We start from the raw sequence: 18,028 nt of genomic DNA on the forward strand, positions 1-18,028 counted from the left end.
GGCACTCTGTGCCAGGGCCTCCCCACCCTCACAGGGGGAACAATTCCTTCCCAATGTCCCATTCATCCCTGCCCTCTGGCAGTGGGAAGCCATTCCCGCTTGTCTTGTCACTCCTGGCCCTGAGCTTTGCCTGTGCTCCTTCCTGGGCTCTTCCCAGCCCCTTCCCCATCCCGAGAGCCCCTCTCATCCCTGCAGCTCCAGGGGGAGTGACGAGGTGGATGTGGTCAGCTCCTCTGACCTGCCCAGCAGCACAGGCTCTATAATTACTCCCGGGAATATCTGCCTCAAGCCAGAAGTTGTGTGCTAGAACTGAAGGAGCCTCTGTCTAATGAGCCTGTCCCTGGATGTCAGCAGTAATTAATGTGCATTGCCCTGCAGGTTCCCACCTCCTCTTAATAGGCTGAAATGTTATCCTCTGGTTATAATTGCAAATTATGGTTAAAATTTTACATGCCTGGGAGTTGGGAAGCTGGATGCTCCAGCTTATTCCCCTGTGGGTACACGTGGGGAGGTTGATGAGATGGTTCCACTTCCTGCTTTCACTCCTGGCCCTCTTACACTTGACTTACATCCTCATCACCCTCTTCTCCTCCCTCGTCCCCTTCTCTTCTCTTTCTCTCTCACTTTGTCTCCTCCTTTCCTCCTCTTTCTTTGTCCCTGTGTCTGAGGGACAGCATCTGAGCCTAAGTAACCAAATTTATTGACCTAATTTGGCTGGAGGAGACAACTCAGCTGCTGGTCCAAATATTCCCCATGGTTCTCAGTGCCCAGCTGAGGGTGAAAGATGCACAAACAATTGCTAAAGGCCTTCCACAGTCCCCAAACACGACCTGATGGCAGAGCTCCCGCTGCTGCACCCCCTGGAAAGATCTTCTGTCTGGAACCAGCCTGCAGTGCTAAAACTGGCCAGGAGCCAGTGGTGAGTCCCTTGACCGTTGCCATAGTGTTATAATTATTCATTATTGTAGGAAAATATTGCATAAAGAGGTGACAGACATTTATTCCAGATCCAGGGCAGGTAGATGGGAAGGAGCTCAATGGCTGGTTGCAATAGCCAGGTGAGCCTCTTTCGAGAAGAGGTTCAGTCTCCTTTTCCAAACCTTTTAATTAAAAAAAAAGTAATTAAGGAATAAGAAATAATTTGGGCTTTGTTCCTATCAATTCTCAGTGCATAGGAAGCTGAAAGCAAACGTGAGGTGGTGAATGATGGGTCAGGCAGCTTGGAGAGCTGCCCAGGGACGAATCCAGCTGCTTTGGAAGGCTGATGGCAATGCTGACAGCACTGTTGACCACTTGAATTACAGGCAAGCCCTGAGAGCTGGGCCCCACTTTGACATCTCGTCCGGCCAGTGCTGGCTCGTGTTGGAGCTCAGATGCTGAGAACAGTGGGTTTACATAATTTCAGATGCAGGTACCTGCTGAAAGGCAAAGCAGAGCTGACAGCCCTGCTCCCAGCTCCAGGAAATGCCAAAGGTGTCCAAACAGAGCAGGCTGCACCCAAACAAGGAGTGCCCCTGAGAGCAGAGGGCTGTGTTTTGGTCATTTCAGCACAAGAAGTAGTTATTGCTTACAACATCTGCATAATTCAAAGATGAACAGCCATCCTTTACCCCTGTGGCTGCTGGCTGGGGTCCCCAGCCAGGCCCCCAAGCCAGGCATTCGGCATCCCTGGGCTCTGCTCCAGCCTTACCTGGGCAACACCCACGTGTTGTTCTCCACACCTCACGTACACCTGTTCTGCTCTCAGAGCTGCAGCTGCCTGTGGGTGACAAATTGTAGTCGATGGTAAATACATGGATTATGTACAGAATTTTCTATTGAAAGCATAGAATCACAGAATCCTGGAATAGTTTGGGTTGGAAGGGACCTTAAATCTCATCTCATCCTGCCCCTGCCATGGGCAGGAACACCTTCCACTATCGCAGGTTGCTCCAAGCCCTGTCCAGGAGCTGGAACATTTCAAGGGATCCGGCAGCCACAACTTCTCTGGGCAGCCTGTGCAACTCTCTGAATTAAATTTAACCTGCTGGAAAACAAACACAGCTAAGAATTCACTTTACATTTGGAAAGCTGCATTTTGAATTTTTTAGCTCAAAACTGTAAGTGACAGAGAATCCAAATCGGGAGAATTTGTCGGATTTACAGTATAAATTATTAAAATGGAAAGAAAAAGACATTACTCATGAAAAGTGCATTCTTGTCGATCAAAGCTGCAAACAGAGAGTACTTTTATAAAGGCATCTGCCAGCCTTTGATACGCGCTGTGGAAAACTTGTCAGGTATTTTGAGAGTGGAACGTGGAGCTGTCGGGCTCCAGTGATGTTCCCTGTTTCGAGGACAACAGAGGCAGCAGAGGGGGGTGAACTCAGCCAAGGGGTTCCTGTGCTGCCTCAGTGAGGGGCTTGAGGAAAAAATGCAGAAAACTGGAACCTCAACAAAACTGTTCCCTGGGTGGAGAAACAAAGTTGCAGTGGCGCCGTGGCCCAGGCAGAGGCTCTGCACAGCCGGGCTGCCATGAATGTGCTGCTCATTAAACTGCTCAGCTGGCTCAGCCCCGGCTGCTCGCGCTGAAAGCAGCACCTGCCAGCGCCGAGGATCCCATTCTTCAGCAACAGCTCAGCTGGTTCAGAAGGGGAGCTCGGAGGCAGATGAACAATTTATGCAGAGTGGGATCCATGACAAAGTAGCAGCTACTTTGGTGAATACAAGCATCTTTGTACAAGTGCCCAGATGGTTCAGGAGCGGGGCCGTGGCTGTGAAAAGCGCCGTTGTTGTTCCAGGCTCGGCATCACGCCCCTGACAACGTGCCGGGCACAGCCCGTGGTCCTGGGAGCTGCAGGATCCAGCCTCCCGACAGACATCCCACACAGGCCAAGTCGCTGGCTCTGCTGACATTTTTTCTGCAGGACAATGTCCTTTCCAGGGTGTTCCCACTGTCTCACTGCTGCAGCACTACTGCCTGCAACGTTGTGTTCCCCCTCTGTCCTTTACATTAACTGGACATTCGGATTAATGGCCCGTTGGACACTGAGATAATCAAGCGCAATCCTCAGTGGTCCCTCCATGGGCACAAGGCTCACGGAGCGTTGTCTGGCCTGACAGGCAGCCCTCGCGCAGCCAGCCTGGCTGGGCATGGGGGACAGGCTGGGAGAGACTCATCTCTCATGTCCCATCATGAGACAACCCTTGAACTGTAGGATCTTAAAGGATCTTAAAGGATCCCAACCCCGCACACCGGAGTGTCGGCTCCCTACAGCAGAAACGGTGGGTCAGGGATAGGAGAGCCTGGAGAGCCACTGGCCTGAGAGCAGTTGTCCCTTCTGTGGGGGCTGCAAAGAAGGGCAGGGAGAGACGCTGCCCTGCAGCCAGGAGTGATCTGGAAGGGCTGGTGGGAATGGTTGGGAAAGGTGAGGAGTATGGCTCTGTAAGCCATCTTTCTGGCTGGGAAGGCAGAGAATGAGCAAAGCCAGAGCAGAGAGAGTATGTGGAGAAGCTGGACAGATGTGGTCCATGGAGGCTGGTGCTCCTGGGGGGAGGATGGGAGCTGCACTGAAGCCTGGGAACACAGCTGAGGGGACAGAGGTGAGACTCCAGGCAAAGAAGAGCTGAGCCAGGAGGGTGCAGTAGGAACAGGGCCTGTGGTGCAGTGGAATGGACTGGGGACAGCTTAACACGTGTCATCACTGTGGCCTGTTTGATTTGGATATTTGTCAGCGTGGGGGGGACAGGGTATGTGGGGAACACTGCTGAACCTCTCGGTGGGGCCTCAGGGGATGGCAGTGGGGAGTGTGACACCCAGGCAGGGGAATAGCCGGGGCTGGAGGCAGAAACCTGCAGCAGTGCTGGCTGGATTCCCATCCTCCCTGGTCACTGCTGATGCTGCCACCAGGTATTTTACTTCCCCAGAGCAGCACCAGCTGCATCCCATCAACACTGATGGCTCTTGGAGCCCATTTTGTCCAAGAACCAGAGATTTAAAGATTTCCTTCCATAACAAATGAACACTAAGGATCAAGCTCATATCCTGGGGGCCACGTTGGCACTTTGTTTGGCTCTGCTCAAAGGACCACAGCAGCTGCCGACCCTCTATGGGAATACCAGCCTAGTAATGGAATTGGGCTCTGACAAGAGAGCTGGGCACAGGTTGGTGCTTCGGCAGGGACCTGTGGGCCTGCTGGGTCGTGCCCAGTCACCTGCTGTCCTTGGGGACACAGAGTCCCTGGGGCAGCCCCTGCCCCTCTGATCAGGGGGTCTGGGGTGCGGGTACCCCCTGCCACATGTCCGACCCTGCTCGACATCACTGGCAATGCTCAGTGCCACCGCGGTGCCCAAACTGGGGGCTGTCCCTCTGCCCTGACCTGCTGCCCCCGGTGTGGGGGAGCCCCTCGCTGGGCGCCAGGCTGTGGGGAGCGGGCAGAGTTGCAGACACCTGAGGCGGAGCCCCGAAGCGCCGGGTGCCCGGCTCCCGCGGTGCCCCTCCGCTCTCCTGCCGCCCCTCCGCGCCCGCGGTTCCCCTCCCGCGCGGGGCTCCAGGCGGAGGCGGCGGGGCCGTGCCGCTCGTGCCGCATTGGTTTGCGGCGGAGCCCGTCACCGCCGCCGCGCTGAGATTGGCCCCCGCAGCCGGCGCCGGGCGACCCCCGGGCCCGGCCTCCTCCCCGCCCGCCGAGCGCCGCGGCCCGGGCAGGGCACCGGGCACGGGCACCGCGCTCCGCTCCGCGCCGCCTGCAGCGGGGGCAGGGCCGGGCCGAGCCGGGCGGGGGGCGCGCCCACAGCCCCGCCCCGCGCCGCCCCGCGCCGCCCCGCACCGCGCCGGCAGCGGGATGTGAGCCTCGGCTCCGCCGGCAGCGCCCGCCGCCCCGCGCCCCGGGAAGATGCTGAGCAGGTGGATGAGTGGCAGCAGCAGGAACCTGGACCGCGAGTACAACTGCACTGTGCGGCTGCTGGACGACAGCGAGTACACCTGCACCATCCAGGTCAGGCTCCGCGGCACCGACACCGGGGCCGCGCTGCCCCCGAAGCCGCCGCGCTGCCGCCCGGCCCCGGCAGACAAAAGGAGCGGAGCGGCGGGGGCGGCCCGGTGCTGCCCCGCGCCGCCAACAAAGGCGGCCCCCCCCTCCGCTCCCACCGCCCGCCTCCCCCCGGCTCTCGGGCGGCGACCGGAGCTTGGCTGCCGGCGGCGGGGAGAACCCCGGGGCTGAGCCCCGCCGCCTGCGAACCCCTCCGCCGCGGAGGGGTGCGGGGATGGCGCGGAGAGCCGCCCGGCTGACCCCGGCGCGGTGATGCCCGCAGCACCCGGAGCACAGCGGGAGCCGGAGCGGGGCAGGGGCAGTTCGGCACGGCCACCCCGGGGCCGGGGGAGCCGTGGCCGTGCCCCGCGGAGCCGCTCGGTGCGAGCCCTCCGCCGCCGGGCGCGGGGGCTGCGCGCAGCGCGGGGAGGACGTGGGTGCGAAGTGAAGTACGGGGGATGCAGCGGGGCAGGGATGCACAGGGATCCGCGGGGCAGGGATGCTGCTGGCAGGGACAGACCCTCCCGTCCCCGCCGCAGCCGGGTGCCCGCTCTGCCTCCCCCGTTAGCCCCCGGCTTGCCGTGACGAGCTCTGGGGTTTTGTAATCGTCCGGAGCGGCGGGGACGGGCGCGCATCCGCCGCCCCCTGCACCCCCGTGCCGGGAGAGACCGGGACCGGGGCCAGGACCCATGGTCGGGGCCGTCGCCCCTCAGCCGGTGTCCCTTTGCTGCCAGGGCTGCAAGGGACATCGCTCAGCGCGCAGATGTCGTGGGATGTGTCGTATTGCTGAAAACTAGGGAAACGCGCTCCCGGGCTGCGCTGGAGCTAGTCCGGTACCGGGACCGTGTGACCGGGGGATGAGAGAAGCATCCCTGGCTCCGGCTGCTGCTGCGCTTCATTCCTGCCATTAGCATCATCCTTGCAAGGGAGCTCACGAAAACCTGTGCGGAGCCGCACGCGCGGGGATTGCTGCTGGAGGCGGCTGGCCCCAGCCCAGCCCGTGGGCGATGGAAAATTCGGGGCAGAGTTTTGAGTAAAGGTGACTCAACACGTCAATAGCAACAGCTCCCACCGTCCAGCTTCGGGGACCCCAGTTCTCCCTGCCCTGTGATGCCAAGGAGGGGTGAACATCCTTTCATTTACAGGCACAAACCTGCTTTTGGTGATAATGCCAAAGGACGGTTACCAAGGGTGCTGCAGGCTATGAGAGGCACCGTCATTTTGGCTTAAACAGTCTAAAATTGATAAATAGGGTGATTTGTGCAAATACCACTGAAGAATGGTGGTAACGCTGCCGGTCCTGGCTCACCTCCCCCACCGGGGTTGTAAAGTGTGACCCAGTAAACAGCTCAAACAGCAGCCCAGTTTATTTTGCATAAGCCAAACTAATTCGTCTCTCAGAGGTTGTTTTTAATACAAATTAAATGGGAAACTGTAGTTTGGGAGAGAAAGTGTGGGCAGAGCAGTTCAGAAAAATCTGGATTTTCTGCCCTTAAGACAATTTGACAAGGTGTCGTCATTTTGTATGTCAGTTTTTTTAAAGAGAAAATACTACTTGGTCCCATATTCTGGTTGATATTTTATGTGTAGCATAGTAAACAGGGAATCCTGGTATTTAGCATGCATGACCTGAGGGATGAAGAATTTGCTCCTGCTACCCTGACAAGCAAGGTTACCCCACTTAAATGTTTGCTCTCGCTTGCTTTCATGCTGCCTTATAAGCCAAGTATTTATAGTCCATGCAAAATTAGGGAGAACATAGCAGGAATGTGTAATGTCTCGCAAGTGAGGAAGCCGTCACCGCGCAGGCTGAGAGCTCTGAATGAGTTTTGAAGGTCATTCCCTCACGAGCACAGAGATTTCACATCTTGCCGAGATCCACAGTGTCTCCTCACCCAGGCTGGTTCTGCGCCTGTTGGATGTAATTTATGTCTTTCTATTTTTGCTTAAATCCGGAGAAACTGGCCGAAGCAGCAGTCATGGTTCTCACACGCAGTGCTCTGGATCCGGGCACACGTCTGGGAGCGGAGCTGTGGCTGGAAGTTTGTGTCTGTGGTTTTGCTGCTGTGCCCGTGTGTCCTCCCTGGCAGCAGGGATGAGGATGGGCTTTGTGCCCTCCCTGGAGTGTGGCCTGTCTGACAGGTCATCTGGCTTCACTGCTGGGGAGGAGGAAGCAGCACTCAGAGGCAGAGCTGATTTTAAGAGGGTTTATTTACATTTCAGATAATGGCATTGGTTAAACCTGTCATAAAATAAACCTCTGGCTGTGCTTGATGAAGGTGTGTGAGTAGGGGTTTGGTGATGCTGGATAATACCTGAGCATTCTGCTTCTAAATAAAGCCTTTTTTATGTGATTATCCAAGATTTGCTTTGTTCATATTCCCATGTTGAACGAGCAATTCATTGTCTGAGCTGGGATGAATTCTTCCTCTTTTTTTCCTGAATTTTCATTCCTGAACAGCCCATCCAAGCAGGCAGAGGGGCCTGGAGGTCTCCTCACTGAGGCCCCCCAGATGCTGTTGAGGGGACAGAAGTGCCATGGGCACAGGGACTGCAGTGCAATGGGTCGGGGCAGCGGGGTTGGCACCTTTTGTAGTGAGGTTTTCTCATGAATTCCTGTGTTTGCTGGCTTAGGGAAGATGTTGTCCCAGCATCTGTCTGTGCTGGATCCCGGGGGTCAGTCCATGTCTGCCAGTGAGCAGGGCCGTGGTCTCAGCCCTGCCAGGACTTGGGGACTCGTAGCAGCTGCCTGGACGTGAAGATGTTCATCTTTTGTCTGGGAAAAGCTGACATTTAACAGGCCACAGAGGCACCTTTTAAGGGAATAAAGGTGGTGGTTTGTGTGTGGTCTCCATCAGGTGTGAGAAGGCAGCAGTGCCATCCCTGCTTCATCCCTTGGCATGTGCTGACTGCCACCTGTGGGCGTGGGGACCCTGCTCATGGGTGTCACCGTCCTGAGACGTGTCCCCAGGGAGCGGGGCCTGACAGAGAAGGGCAGCCATTCCTGAAGGCGTTTTGCTCATCTCCATGGTGAGGGGCTGGTCTAGCTGTGTATTTAATTTTAAGTTCCACCCCTCGTGCTCCGTGTCTCCAGGAGGGACGTGGAGCAGGCTGCTGGCCAGGCTCCTTGCAGCGCCGTCGGGATGAAAAGAGCTCTGGAACACCCAGCAATGCTGTGGTTTGCTGTGAGTGAGTTGCTTGTCTGAGGAAATGTTTCAAATTCTTCACTGTGGTGTCAGTGGTGGCATAAAAGGCTCAAAATAATTAATGATTTGCCATTGCTTGATGCATCAAGCTTTTTCCTGAAAAGACAGTGGCATTTTGTTTCAAACCCCAGTAAAACGACAGGAACGTGGAGACATGAGAAAATAAATATATGGTTTCTTAGATGCAGAATGTAAGAACTTTCTTGCATAAAATCGGGAAGGAATGAAAGCAAGCTCCTGGCTGCACTCTGGGACAAGCCCCCTGTTTCCCACTCGGAGCACAAAGTTCTTTAGGAGCCCTGACAGGATCATTAATATCAGGCAGCAGCACAAAGGGGAATCTGGCGGTTTGTGGCAGTGAAGGTTATTTGTTCATTATCTTTTTATCTTCGGAGAGTTTCCAATTGCTTTCCCGGGAAGTAGGTTAGGAGACCGCTGCTTCCGCGGGGGGGGGGGGGGGGCTCCGCTCTGCAGCCCCGAGCACGGGTGACGCTCCGGGGGGACAGAGGCCGCTCCCGCTTCCGAGAGCGCCACAAACCAGGGGCTCTGTGCCGAGCTGTTGGTGTCTGTCTGTCCCAGAGCTCTCCCTTCCCTTAATACTAGAGCTCGAGTGCAGGGACAGGGACCGGGGCCAAACCCATTGTCAGAAATGCCGCATGTGGCGGGCTGCGGGTCCCCGGCTGCGGGTCCCAGGCTGAGGGTCCCAGGCTGAGGATCCCAGGTTGAGGGTTCCAGGTTGAGGGTCCCCGGCTGAGGGTCCCCGGCTGAGGGTCCCAGGCTGAGGGTCCCCGGCTGAGGGTCCCCGGCTGAGGGTTCCAGGTTGAGGGTCCCCGGCTGAGGGTCCCAGACTGAGGGTCCCAGGCTGAGTGTCCCCAGCTGAGGGTCCCAGGCTGAGGGTCCCAGGCTGAGGGTCCCAGGTTGAGGGTCCCCGGCTGAGGGTCCCCGGCTGAGTGTCCCAGGCTGAGGGTCTCAGGCTGAGGGTCCCCAGCTGAGTTTCAGCACCGTGGGTCGGGCGCTCCGAGCACCTCCCGGTCTCCTGGTCCGGCAGCAGCGAGGGCCCGGCAGAGCCCCCGAGCAGCTCCAGCTCGGTTCGGCAGAGGGGAGACCCAGGCTGGGGGCTGGGCTGCAGTGGGCACAGGGTGCTCCGGCCTGTGGGTCCCAGGGAGGCTGAAAGCGTTACCACAGCTTTGCTGTTGGCTGTTTAAAGTCATGTTTTTATTCATAGCCTTGGAAATGTGTTTGCAGCAGAAACCCATCGTTCTGGCTCAGCTGTGTCTCCATGAGTTGTGCTGGCGGGGCAGCTCCTTCGCCCCTGGCTCCAGCATTTCCATACACTTGGTTTTGTAGGCTTGGGAGGAAAGTGCCTGAGATGCACAATGAGTTTGAAGGGAAAACAGCCGTCAAAGCAGAGCATTTCGTCTCCTTTTCCTCTTAAATTTATGTCCAACAATATAATTTTAAATACAAAAGATACAGAAGGCAGCTGAGGAAAACATCCACTAAATATCCACTGAAATACGGGGACAATATTCATTCACATTTCAATGGGAGCAAAACCCCAGGTTGTTTTGAAAACCTGTGGAAAATATTTCTATTGCTGTTCTTTCTCTGCCAGCTGAAATGTCTGTTTTCTGTTCACTTTTCATACCTGTTTTACAACGTTACCTGCTGTGAACCCGCCGGCTATTCCCCTCTCAGGAGCCAATTTCCTGACAGAACTACTTTGCTTATCACTTTCCTGTGGAAGATGTTGAAGGCAAATATAGACATAGAGTCAGATCTGGATATAGATGTCCACATGCTCGTGCACACACACACAGATGCCATTGGAGAGAGATGCGTACCACAGCACCATGAAAAAGGAATTCGCTCCTTCTGTCATGTTAGAATTAGGTAACGTGCAGCAGGAGGCTTTTTCTGAGGTGTCTGGGGAATACTGAAAGTGCCGTGAGCAGCCCACTTATTTTTAATTTTTGAGTCAGGCTCTGGGAGCCCAGAGGGATTGTGGACACGGGGATGACGTGGATGGCCGTGTGCCGGCAGCGCCAGAACTCACATGATGCCTTGGTATGCCCCATACAGGACCAGAGGCACTGGAAGCTCCTGTGATCCCTCTCCGACCTGGCACATCTGTTTTGTCGCTGAAATACCACAGCTGGCTTCTCCTGGAAGCCGTGTATGGAGTGGACAAGGACTCTGTAGGGAGCAAGACCCTCACTGAGATGCCATCAGTGGTGGTGGGCAGGGCCCTGCTGGAGATGCCCTCATTCTGTGGAAAGTCCTCCCCAGCTCATGCAAGGGTGGGGGTCCTCTCCAGGGTGTGTGGCATCATAGAATCCTGGAATGGTGTGGTTTGGAAGGGACCTTAAAGCCCATCATGTTCCACTCCCTGCCATGGGCAGGGACACCTTCTACTGACCCAGGTGCTCCAAGCCCCAGTGTCCAACCTGGCCTTGGACACTCCAGGGATCCAGGGGCAGCGACAGCTTCTCTGTGCAACCTGTGCCAGGGTTTTGCCACTTGGCTCAGGGAGTGGCTCCTTGATGGGCCCTTCATGTTCGAGGATGGCTTGTGTCATGTGATGTGAGGAGGGAAATTGTCAGGGGGCAAAATCCAGCCCTGTGGTTTCCTCAACACCTCGAGCTGCGGACTGGTGGCACTGTCCTGTGTCCCACGGCCAGCACGGGGTGTGGGGGGCTGGTGGGAATCCCAACAGCGGAGCAGAGCACACACGTGCTCCCACTGAAACAGGAGCTGTGGCTCCAAGCAATCCCTGGAAGTTACCACGCTCCTGGCTTCCAGAGGCAGGGAAAGCATGGCCCTGCTGTCACCTGTTAGAAATGACATGTGCTACTGAGAAGGCTGGGAACAAGCAGGGTTGTCTGTGAGGGAAGTGCTGGGGTTTATTTGCCATCAGTTTTGTGGAGAACAGACAATCCCTCATTAGCCTGGGGTCAGGCTGGGGACTGTGGCAGAGCCCTGAACATTTCCACTGCCATCAGCCACTTGTTTGGGGGTAGAAAACACAATTATTGTTTGGTTACAGCAAGCTTTGGAGTTGCTTCTACAAATAAGGTTTCAGGTCAAATTCTTTTATTTTAAGTGTTTCTAGGGTAAATTATTCCAGCAGTAGGGGAGCAATTTCCTATTGATGATCTGGAATTGCTGTGAGGCCGCTGTGTCCACAGTGAGTGTCTGCAGGGACTGTGGCTCTTGCACAGCACAGGGGAGATGGCAGCAGGTTCTGACGAGTGCAGGGATACTGTGGTTACCTTGGGCCAGAGTTTGTCGTGCCAGGGCTGGGGGATGATCGGAAAGGATCATTGAATCATAGAATCATGAAATGGTTTGGGTTGGAAGGGACCTGAAAGTTCACCTTGTTCCAAACCTTTGCCATGGGATACTTCCCACTAGACCAGGTCGCTCCGAGGGTGGGGCTAAATGCCCTCCTCTGCCAGGATTAGTAGTTACTTACTTCTGGTTTTTCCTACTAGCCTATTGGCAGCTTTAGAACTCAGGAAAATATATCCTATCCTGATTTGTGGATTCTCCCCTTGCATTCCCATCAGTGTTACATCCACTGCAGCACTTGCTTAGTCTCTGAAATCTTATTTATGTGGCACCTCTGTCACCCCAAGAGACATTTTCCTTGTGCTCCAGCCCATGCCAGCAGAGCTCTGCCAGCTGCTGCCCAGGCCCAGAAGAAAGGCAAACCCCCCGTCCTTGGTCACCACAGGAAGGAATCCGCACTTGGAGCATTTTTGGAGCTGTCACCAAAGCACAACAACACCTTAACCAGGGCAGGCTCCATGCCCGGGGCGGGAGCAGCCGCTCGCAGGATGGAGCAGCACGGCCCAAGGTTGCTGCTCCCTGCAGGAGCCCTGTGGCTGCCAGAGCTTTTCTGCTCAGTGAGGAAGAGGAGCGTGAAGGGCAGCGGGGTGGGAGCACGCGAGCTCCGTGTGGGAACATGTTCTCTGGGACTCACGGACACGAAAGCTTTTTGTTGTTGTGCTGGGCTGAGCAGGCTGGAACGGCAGAGGGAACGTCCCCAGCGCCGCGTGTCACCGCCAGCACGCTGAGCCGTGCTCTGTCAGCCTGTGGAAGGCTGGCACTCCCAGAAAATAAAAACAAAAAAATTAGAAATTAAATGAAATCTCATTAAATGTGTCACCCAGCGGCGTGTGCCTGCGTGGCTTGTGTCAGGATGCCAGAGGGTGCTGGGGCAGAAGCCAGGTGAGCAGCACTGGCAGGAGATGTGCCAGCTCTTCTGCCCAAATCCTGGAGATCAGCTCCTTCCTCTCCAGAAAAGAAAACATTTGGAATTGTGTTTCCTTCCAGAGGGCAGGGATACGTGAGATATTGGGAAGGAATTCTTCCCCGTGAGGGTGCTGAAATCCTGGCACAGGGTGCCCAGAGAAGCTGTGGTTGCCCCTGGATCCCTGGAAGTGTCCAAGGCCAGGTTGGATGGGGCTTGGAGCACCCTGGGACAGTGGAAGGTGTCCCTGCCCATGGCAGGGGTGGGGCTGGATGACCATTAATGATCCCTTCCAACCCAAACCATTCCAGGATTTGATAATTCTATTTGCAAACAGTGCCTGGTCCTGAGTCTGATGTTTTCCTGGGAAGGGCCGGGGGCAGGTGTGGGAATGGGATTCAGGTACTGGTGCAGAAAAGCTCTTTTTTTTTCTAAGCAAAACCAGAATTTCTGTAACTGTGGAGAAATGATCCGATGGGATCCTGGGAAGCAGCTGGGCATTTTGTCCCTCCTGCTTTGCCCTTCTAAAGCTGCAGGCACTGCTCTGCCCTTAATTACACTTGGGCATTAATTACCCTCCAAGCACATCACTTCCACCAGTGCTGCTGTCTTTGTCTGTAGAAGTGACTTGGCAGCTGAAATTTCATGAGAAACTTGGTTAATTGTTCACACACAGAATACAAGATGCCATTGTGCTTCCTCCAGCTTGTTATCTGGGAGGGACTCGGGGGTAAAATCCAGGAAAATCTGATTTTCCTCCGCAAAGTAAGCGGCTGTCGCGGCCGATCCCCATCAGAGCTGCGCTGCTGCCGTGGCGGGGCTGGTTTTATGTAACCCCTTGGTGGGGCAGGGCTGTATTTCAAACCACGGGATCAAATCTGCGTGCCCATTACTGGATGATCCCAGCCCTCCTTATGGAAACCAGGGAGTGTTTGTTTTCCCAAGTTGTCCAGTCTTTGGTCCTGGCCAGGAAAGTTGATGTAAATGGAAACAGCTCCTCTGCAGACGAGGGAACAGATTGAAAACCTTCCTGGTTCTTTACAATGTATTTTGTGTGGGGAAAATGGAAAGGTTAGGAAATTCCTCCTGGAGAGGTGCGGGCATTGCAGGGCTCAGAGCCATGGGCTGGCTCTACCCTGATGATTTATCAGAATAATTTTGCCATAATAATTTTAACATACTTTCTTTGGCTGTTTGAGCTGGGAGCCTCCCTCTGCTCCCAGCCGGCTGCGATCCCACCGGAGCCAAGCGAAGGCTGAGTCCCATTTTCCTGCCCTGGGAGTGCCAGTTCTCTGCACTGAGCAGCTCACTGGAAATTCAAGGTTCGCATGCATTTTAATCTTTCCTGTCTCACAGAAAAGAACATGAGCCCTGGACTCCTGAGCAGAGACAAACCCTTGGGCTGGGTCAGGAGGAGAACCCAGGTGGGCCAGTCCCCGGCAGGTACTGGCATCTCACCAGACAATCGAGGTGTTTTTCTCCATGATAATTAACAGCAGCTTCCACAGCCAGTGAGGCCTCCGTTCATTAATGTGGGATGTCAGGATGTGATCAGTGCTGCAGCTGGAAATAGAATATTTTGGCTGCATAATGTCTGTTACCAAAGATGTTAATTATAGTGGCATATCTGTCACATCGATGAGGGGCTTGTGTTTTTCAGAGGGTTTATAGTGGCTGTTTTGTGTTGACTCTTACCCTGGAACACAGGCTGGAATCCCAAAGGAAATATCCATCCAGCTGCCTATAGGGGATTTTTTTAATAAAAAAATGACAAAAATTGAGTCAGCCATTCTGGAGCTGAAAAGAGGCTTTAAGGATATATACATCAGATAGTTTGTAGCAATTGCAACTATCCCTTATACACTTAACTCATGGAATGGGAAGTATATTGGGACTGGGAGAAAAAAAGCTGGAATCCAATAGACTTGTGTTTGAAAAATAATAATAAATCTGCTGAGCAGGTACTTTTCATGAATCGATCTAGTTCTCATTAGCTTTTCACTGTATAGTTTGCTGACTAATATTTCTGGCTTGCAAGTAAAAATGGCTTTCCAAAGGAAATATGGAATGAGAACAGAGTGTTTTTGGGACCTCAAACCTGGAGCTCCTGTGGCCATTGAAAAAGAAGAGATGTGAGGGCAGCAGAAACACAGGAACAGAGAAGAGGGCTGGGGTTGGAGTGACAGTGAGACAGGACCAGGGCAATGAAGGTGTGATGGGTACTGGGAGCATTCCTGCTGTGCCAGCCCATCCTACTCCATCTGTACAGGGACACTCGTGACCCCCATGGCACCGTGGAACTGAGCCTTGGCTCCGGCCCTTGCCATGGTTCTGTCAGACTTCTTGCCCAAGGTGCTCTCTTGGACCAAGTCCCAGCCTAAATCTCAGTGATCCCGTGGTCTTTCTCAATATTAAGGCTCTTCTCCTGGACTTCTCTCCCTCTGGCCCTTGTCACTGCTGTCCTTCCTTTCTCCCCCAGCGTTTATTCCCTGTGTGTTAACAGGTTGGCATCATTCCCGTTTGCAGGTTTTTATAAACCCCCAAACCAGCAGGCAATGATTCCCCAGCCTGTCACCACTTCTTGGGAGCGACTCCTTGAGCACATGACAGGACTTTTTTCTGCCTGTGATTTCCGCTTCGGTGACAGATTTCTTCATGTGGGGCTTGATGAAGCTGAGGGTGCTCAGGGCTGTACAGGGAGCTCAGCAGGGCTGTGCCCTGCCAAGCTTCCAGGCGGAAGCACATTCCCTTCATGGAGCCTTGGTCCTCGCTGGGAACCCCAGCTTCACATCTGGGCTTTGTTCTGGACGTGAATAAGGTGCCAAAACAAAATTAATCCAACGAGGCAAGCTGTAAATGACACTGACAGGGGCTCCTCCCTGGCTCCTGGGATGCTTCCTGCTGCCAGCGGGAACACACGGGCACCTGGGCAAAGTCCCCTGGAATTGAATAAACCCACAGCGAACAGGCTGAGGCTTTTCTCAGAGCCAGTGAGAGGAGAGTGCTCCTATTTCCGTAGGGCTTTGTAATTAACACAGGGAATTTTGTTCCGGGATGTCATTGAGTGTAATGGGGAACGATGGCTGAGGCAGTTTAGGCTGATTCAGTTTGGAACTTCTGTGGGCGGTGTGTAATTCCCAGCTCTGCTGGGCTCTTCCCAAGACATGTGTTTTTGGGACACAGTTAATCTCTGTATCCAGGAGCTGATGGGCCCTGCCACGTCCTGCTCATGTCCTAGGGCAAGCACACTGCAGGAGCAGCAGGGAGCACTGAGGGAGCCGGTGTTTCCCTCACTTCTAACTGGTCCTTTTACATGACGCTTCCCATTCCCTCAGCTGGTGTGTCTGCTATTCCTCATTCCCAGGGAGAAGTGCCAGCTCCGGCAGGCACGGCCCTGGGGGTGGCAGTGGCTTGGTGGCCGTGGGGCCTGTGGGACACACAGGAGGGTTGGGAGGGGGGTTTAGCTGGGCTGGGGTTTTACACCCTGTGTAGTCTCCATGAGACGTGGATAAAGTAAAAACCCACCCAGAAAGGCTCCAGCCTTGGCTTCTGTGCAGGTCTTGGGGCACCATAAATCAGCCTGAAGGAGTGACTGACCCCGCACACACACTGCCTAATTCGTCTCTTTTGCTTTGTTCCATGGATTTCTATGGAGAGAGTGGAGAAGTCAACATTGAGTGCAGCTGGAAAGGCCAGGGATTGCCATGGGAACAGAGGAACAGGGCTGATGGCAGGCAGGGGACACTGCCACTGCCTGGGAGCTGCCCTCATCCCCACTGCCCCACTGCTGCTCTGGGGACATGGGGCTGGAGCTTCATGTCCAGCCTCTGGAATGATAACAAGGAGCTGTGTCCCACTGGAGTGAGTCCAGAGCAGCCTCCTCCCAACTCCTGGGCTCTGGGGCTCCTCCAGGGCTCCCAGGTCTGTGCCACCGAGGCAGGGTAGAGCTGTGTGTTTATTTATCCCAAAAGCCAGTGCCAAGGGGGTTATTTATGTATTTACTGAGGGTTTGCTTTTGCCTGTTTCATTTGTCATCATAACACAAGCTGGATCCTTCTCCACTTGCCTAAAGGAGGCTGGAGCCCCTCTGCCATGGAGAGGGGCTGGGAGAGATCTGAGAGTCCCTTCCAAGGCCTAAAGGGGCTCCAGGAGAGCTGGAGGGGACAAGGGTTGGAGAGACAGGATAAGGGGGAATGGCTTCCAACTACCAGAGGGCGGGATTAGATGGGATATTGGGAAGGAATTGTTCCCTGTGAGGGTGGGGAGACCCTGGCACAGGGTGCCCAGAGAAGCTGTGGCTGCCCCTGGATTCTTGGAAGTGGCCAAGGCCAGGTTGGATGGGACTTGGAGCAGGCTGGGATAGTGGAAGGTGTCCCTGCCCATAGCAGGGGGTTGGAACAGGATCAGCTTTGAGGTCCTTCCCAACCCACATCCTTCCATGATTCCATGATCCATGGCAGTTTCCTGGGCAGACTGGTGCTGGTGCACCCTGTGCTGAGTGTTGGTGTCAGTGTTCCTGAAGGAGCTGTGCAATTCCCATTCCTGGTGTTTTTTCAGTGTCCAGGCAAAGGAATTATGGTGCTGTTTGGCTGCTGCACTCTTCCAAGTGAGCAACCTGGCATGAAAGAAGCCTTACATGGAGCAGGCATGGGAAGGGTGAGTGCTTATGGCTTCTTTCAGATGTGCTTGGGAAAAAAAACCTCTGATAAACTACAGAGGCCAGAAGAGATCCTTCTGTAAGTGCTGCAGTTAGCCTGGTCTTCATTTGGATAGTCAGTGAGCCACAAGGATTGGCATCCCAGCCAAGGGAAGGGCTGAGGGGCAGTGGAGCTTAGTACAACGTTAGAACAGATTCACTCAGCCCCTTCAAATATTTATGGCCTTGCAATCCATACACATTTTAAGCGTGTTTGACATCCTCCTACTCTGCTTTTGCTTGTGGAGAGAATCTGGAGAGCATCTGCCCAGCCGTGGGGGTGGCTGCAGTGACCAGGCATCATGGGGGGCAGGTTTATGGCTGGGATTTAGGAAGGATCCATGGAGTCTGTTCCTAGAGAGCTCCTTAGTGTGAGGAGGGGCTTTGCACGGCACTCCAGGTGCTGGTGGCTCGTGCAGCCCATGGATTGGGATGCAGGATACCTGTGGGTGCTGGCTGGGCAAGGAGGGGTTTGGCTGTGGGGGTCATCCTGTCCTTGCCCACGCAGCTGGAATTGTGGGAGGATGCACCAGAGGACCACTGGCAGTGCTGGACCTGGGGCCAGGTCAGCAGGGGTGTCTCACCTGCTCAGGAGGGACAGGAACTTATTTTCAGCAAAAGAAAGTCAGTTGTAACAAGCCAGTTGCCTTCCTGCCGGAGGGACAATTCCTGTCAATCTGCCACGTTTTACTCTGGTGGGATAAAAATAGAGCACGATTTCCAGGCAGCAGCCGCACATCCTGTGGTCGTAATGAGCTCTTAAGGTAATTACCTTTGGTGGGAAAGAGCTGGAGAGGGTGTGTTCGGCTGACACAGGGAGCGTTTGCAAGAAATGGGTCTGTGCTCCCGTGAAAGGGCAGCATCC

The 18,028-nt window shown here is 54.8% G+C and overlaps 1 protein-coding gene across 1 annotated transcript in view; it reads left to right on the forward strand.

The window, feature by feature from the left end:
- Nucleotides 1–4,871: 4,871 nt before the first annotated feature.
- Nucleotides 4,872–18,028, forward strand: part of FRMD5 (FERM domain containing 5) — a 69,670-nt gene continuing 56,513 nt past the window's right edge. Inside the window, exon 1 of the mRNA XM_069026027.1 lies at nt 4,872–4,973. Coding sequence (XP_068882128.1) covers nt 4,872–4,973 — 102 coding nt within the window. The remainder of the gene's footprint in view (nt 4,974–18,028) is intronic.

The sequence above is a fragment of the Aphelocoma coerulescens genome, chromosome 10, assembly GCF_041296385.1.
Source record: "Aphelocoma coerulescens isolate FSJ_1873_10779 chromosome 10, UR_Acoe_1.0, whole genome shotgun sequence".
Taxonomy (NCBI): domain Eukaryota; kingdom Metazoa; phylum Chordata; class Aves; order Passeriformes; family Corvidae; genus Aphelocoma; species Aphelocoma coerulescens.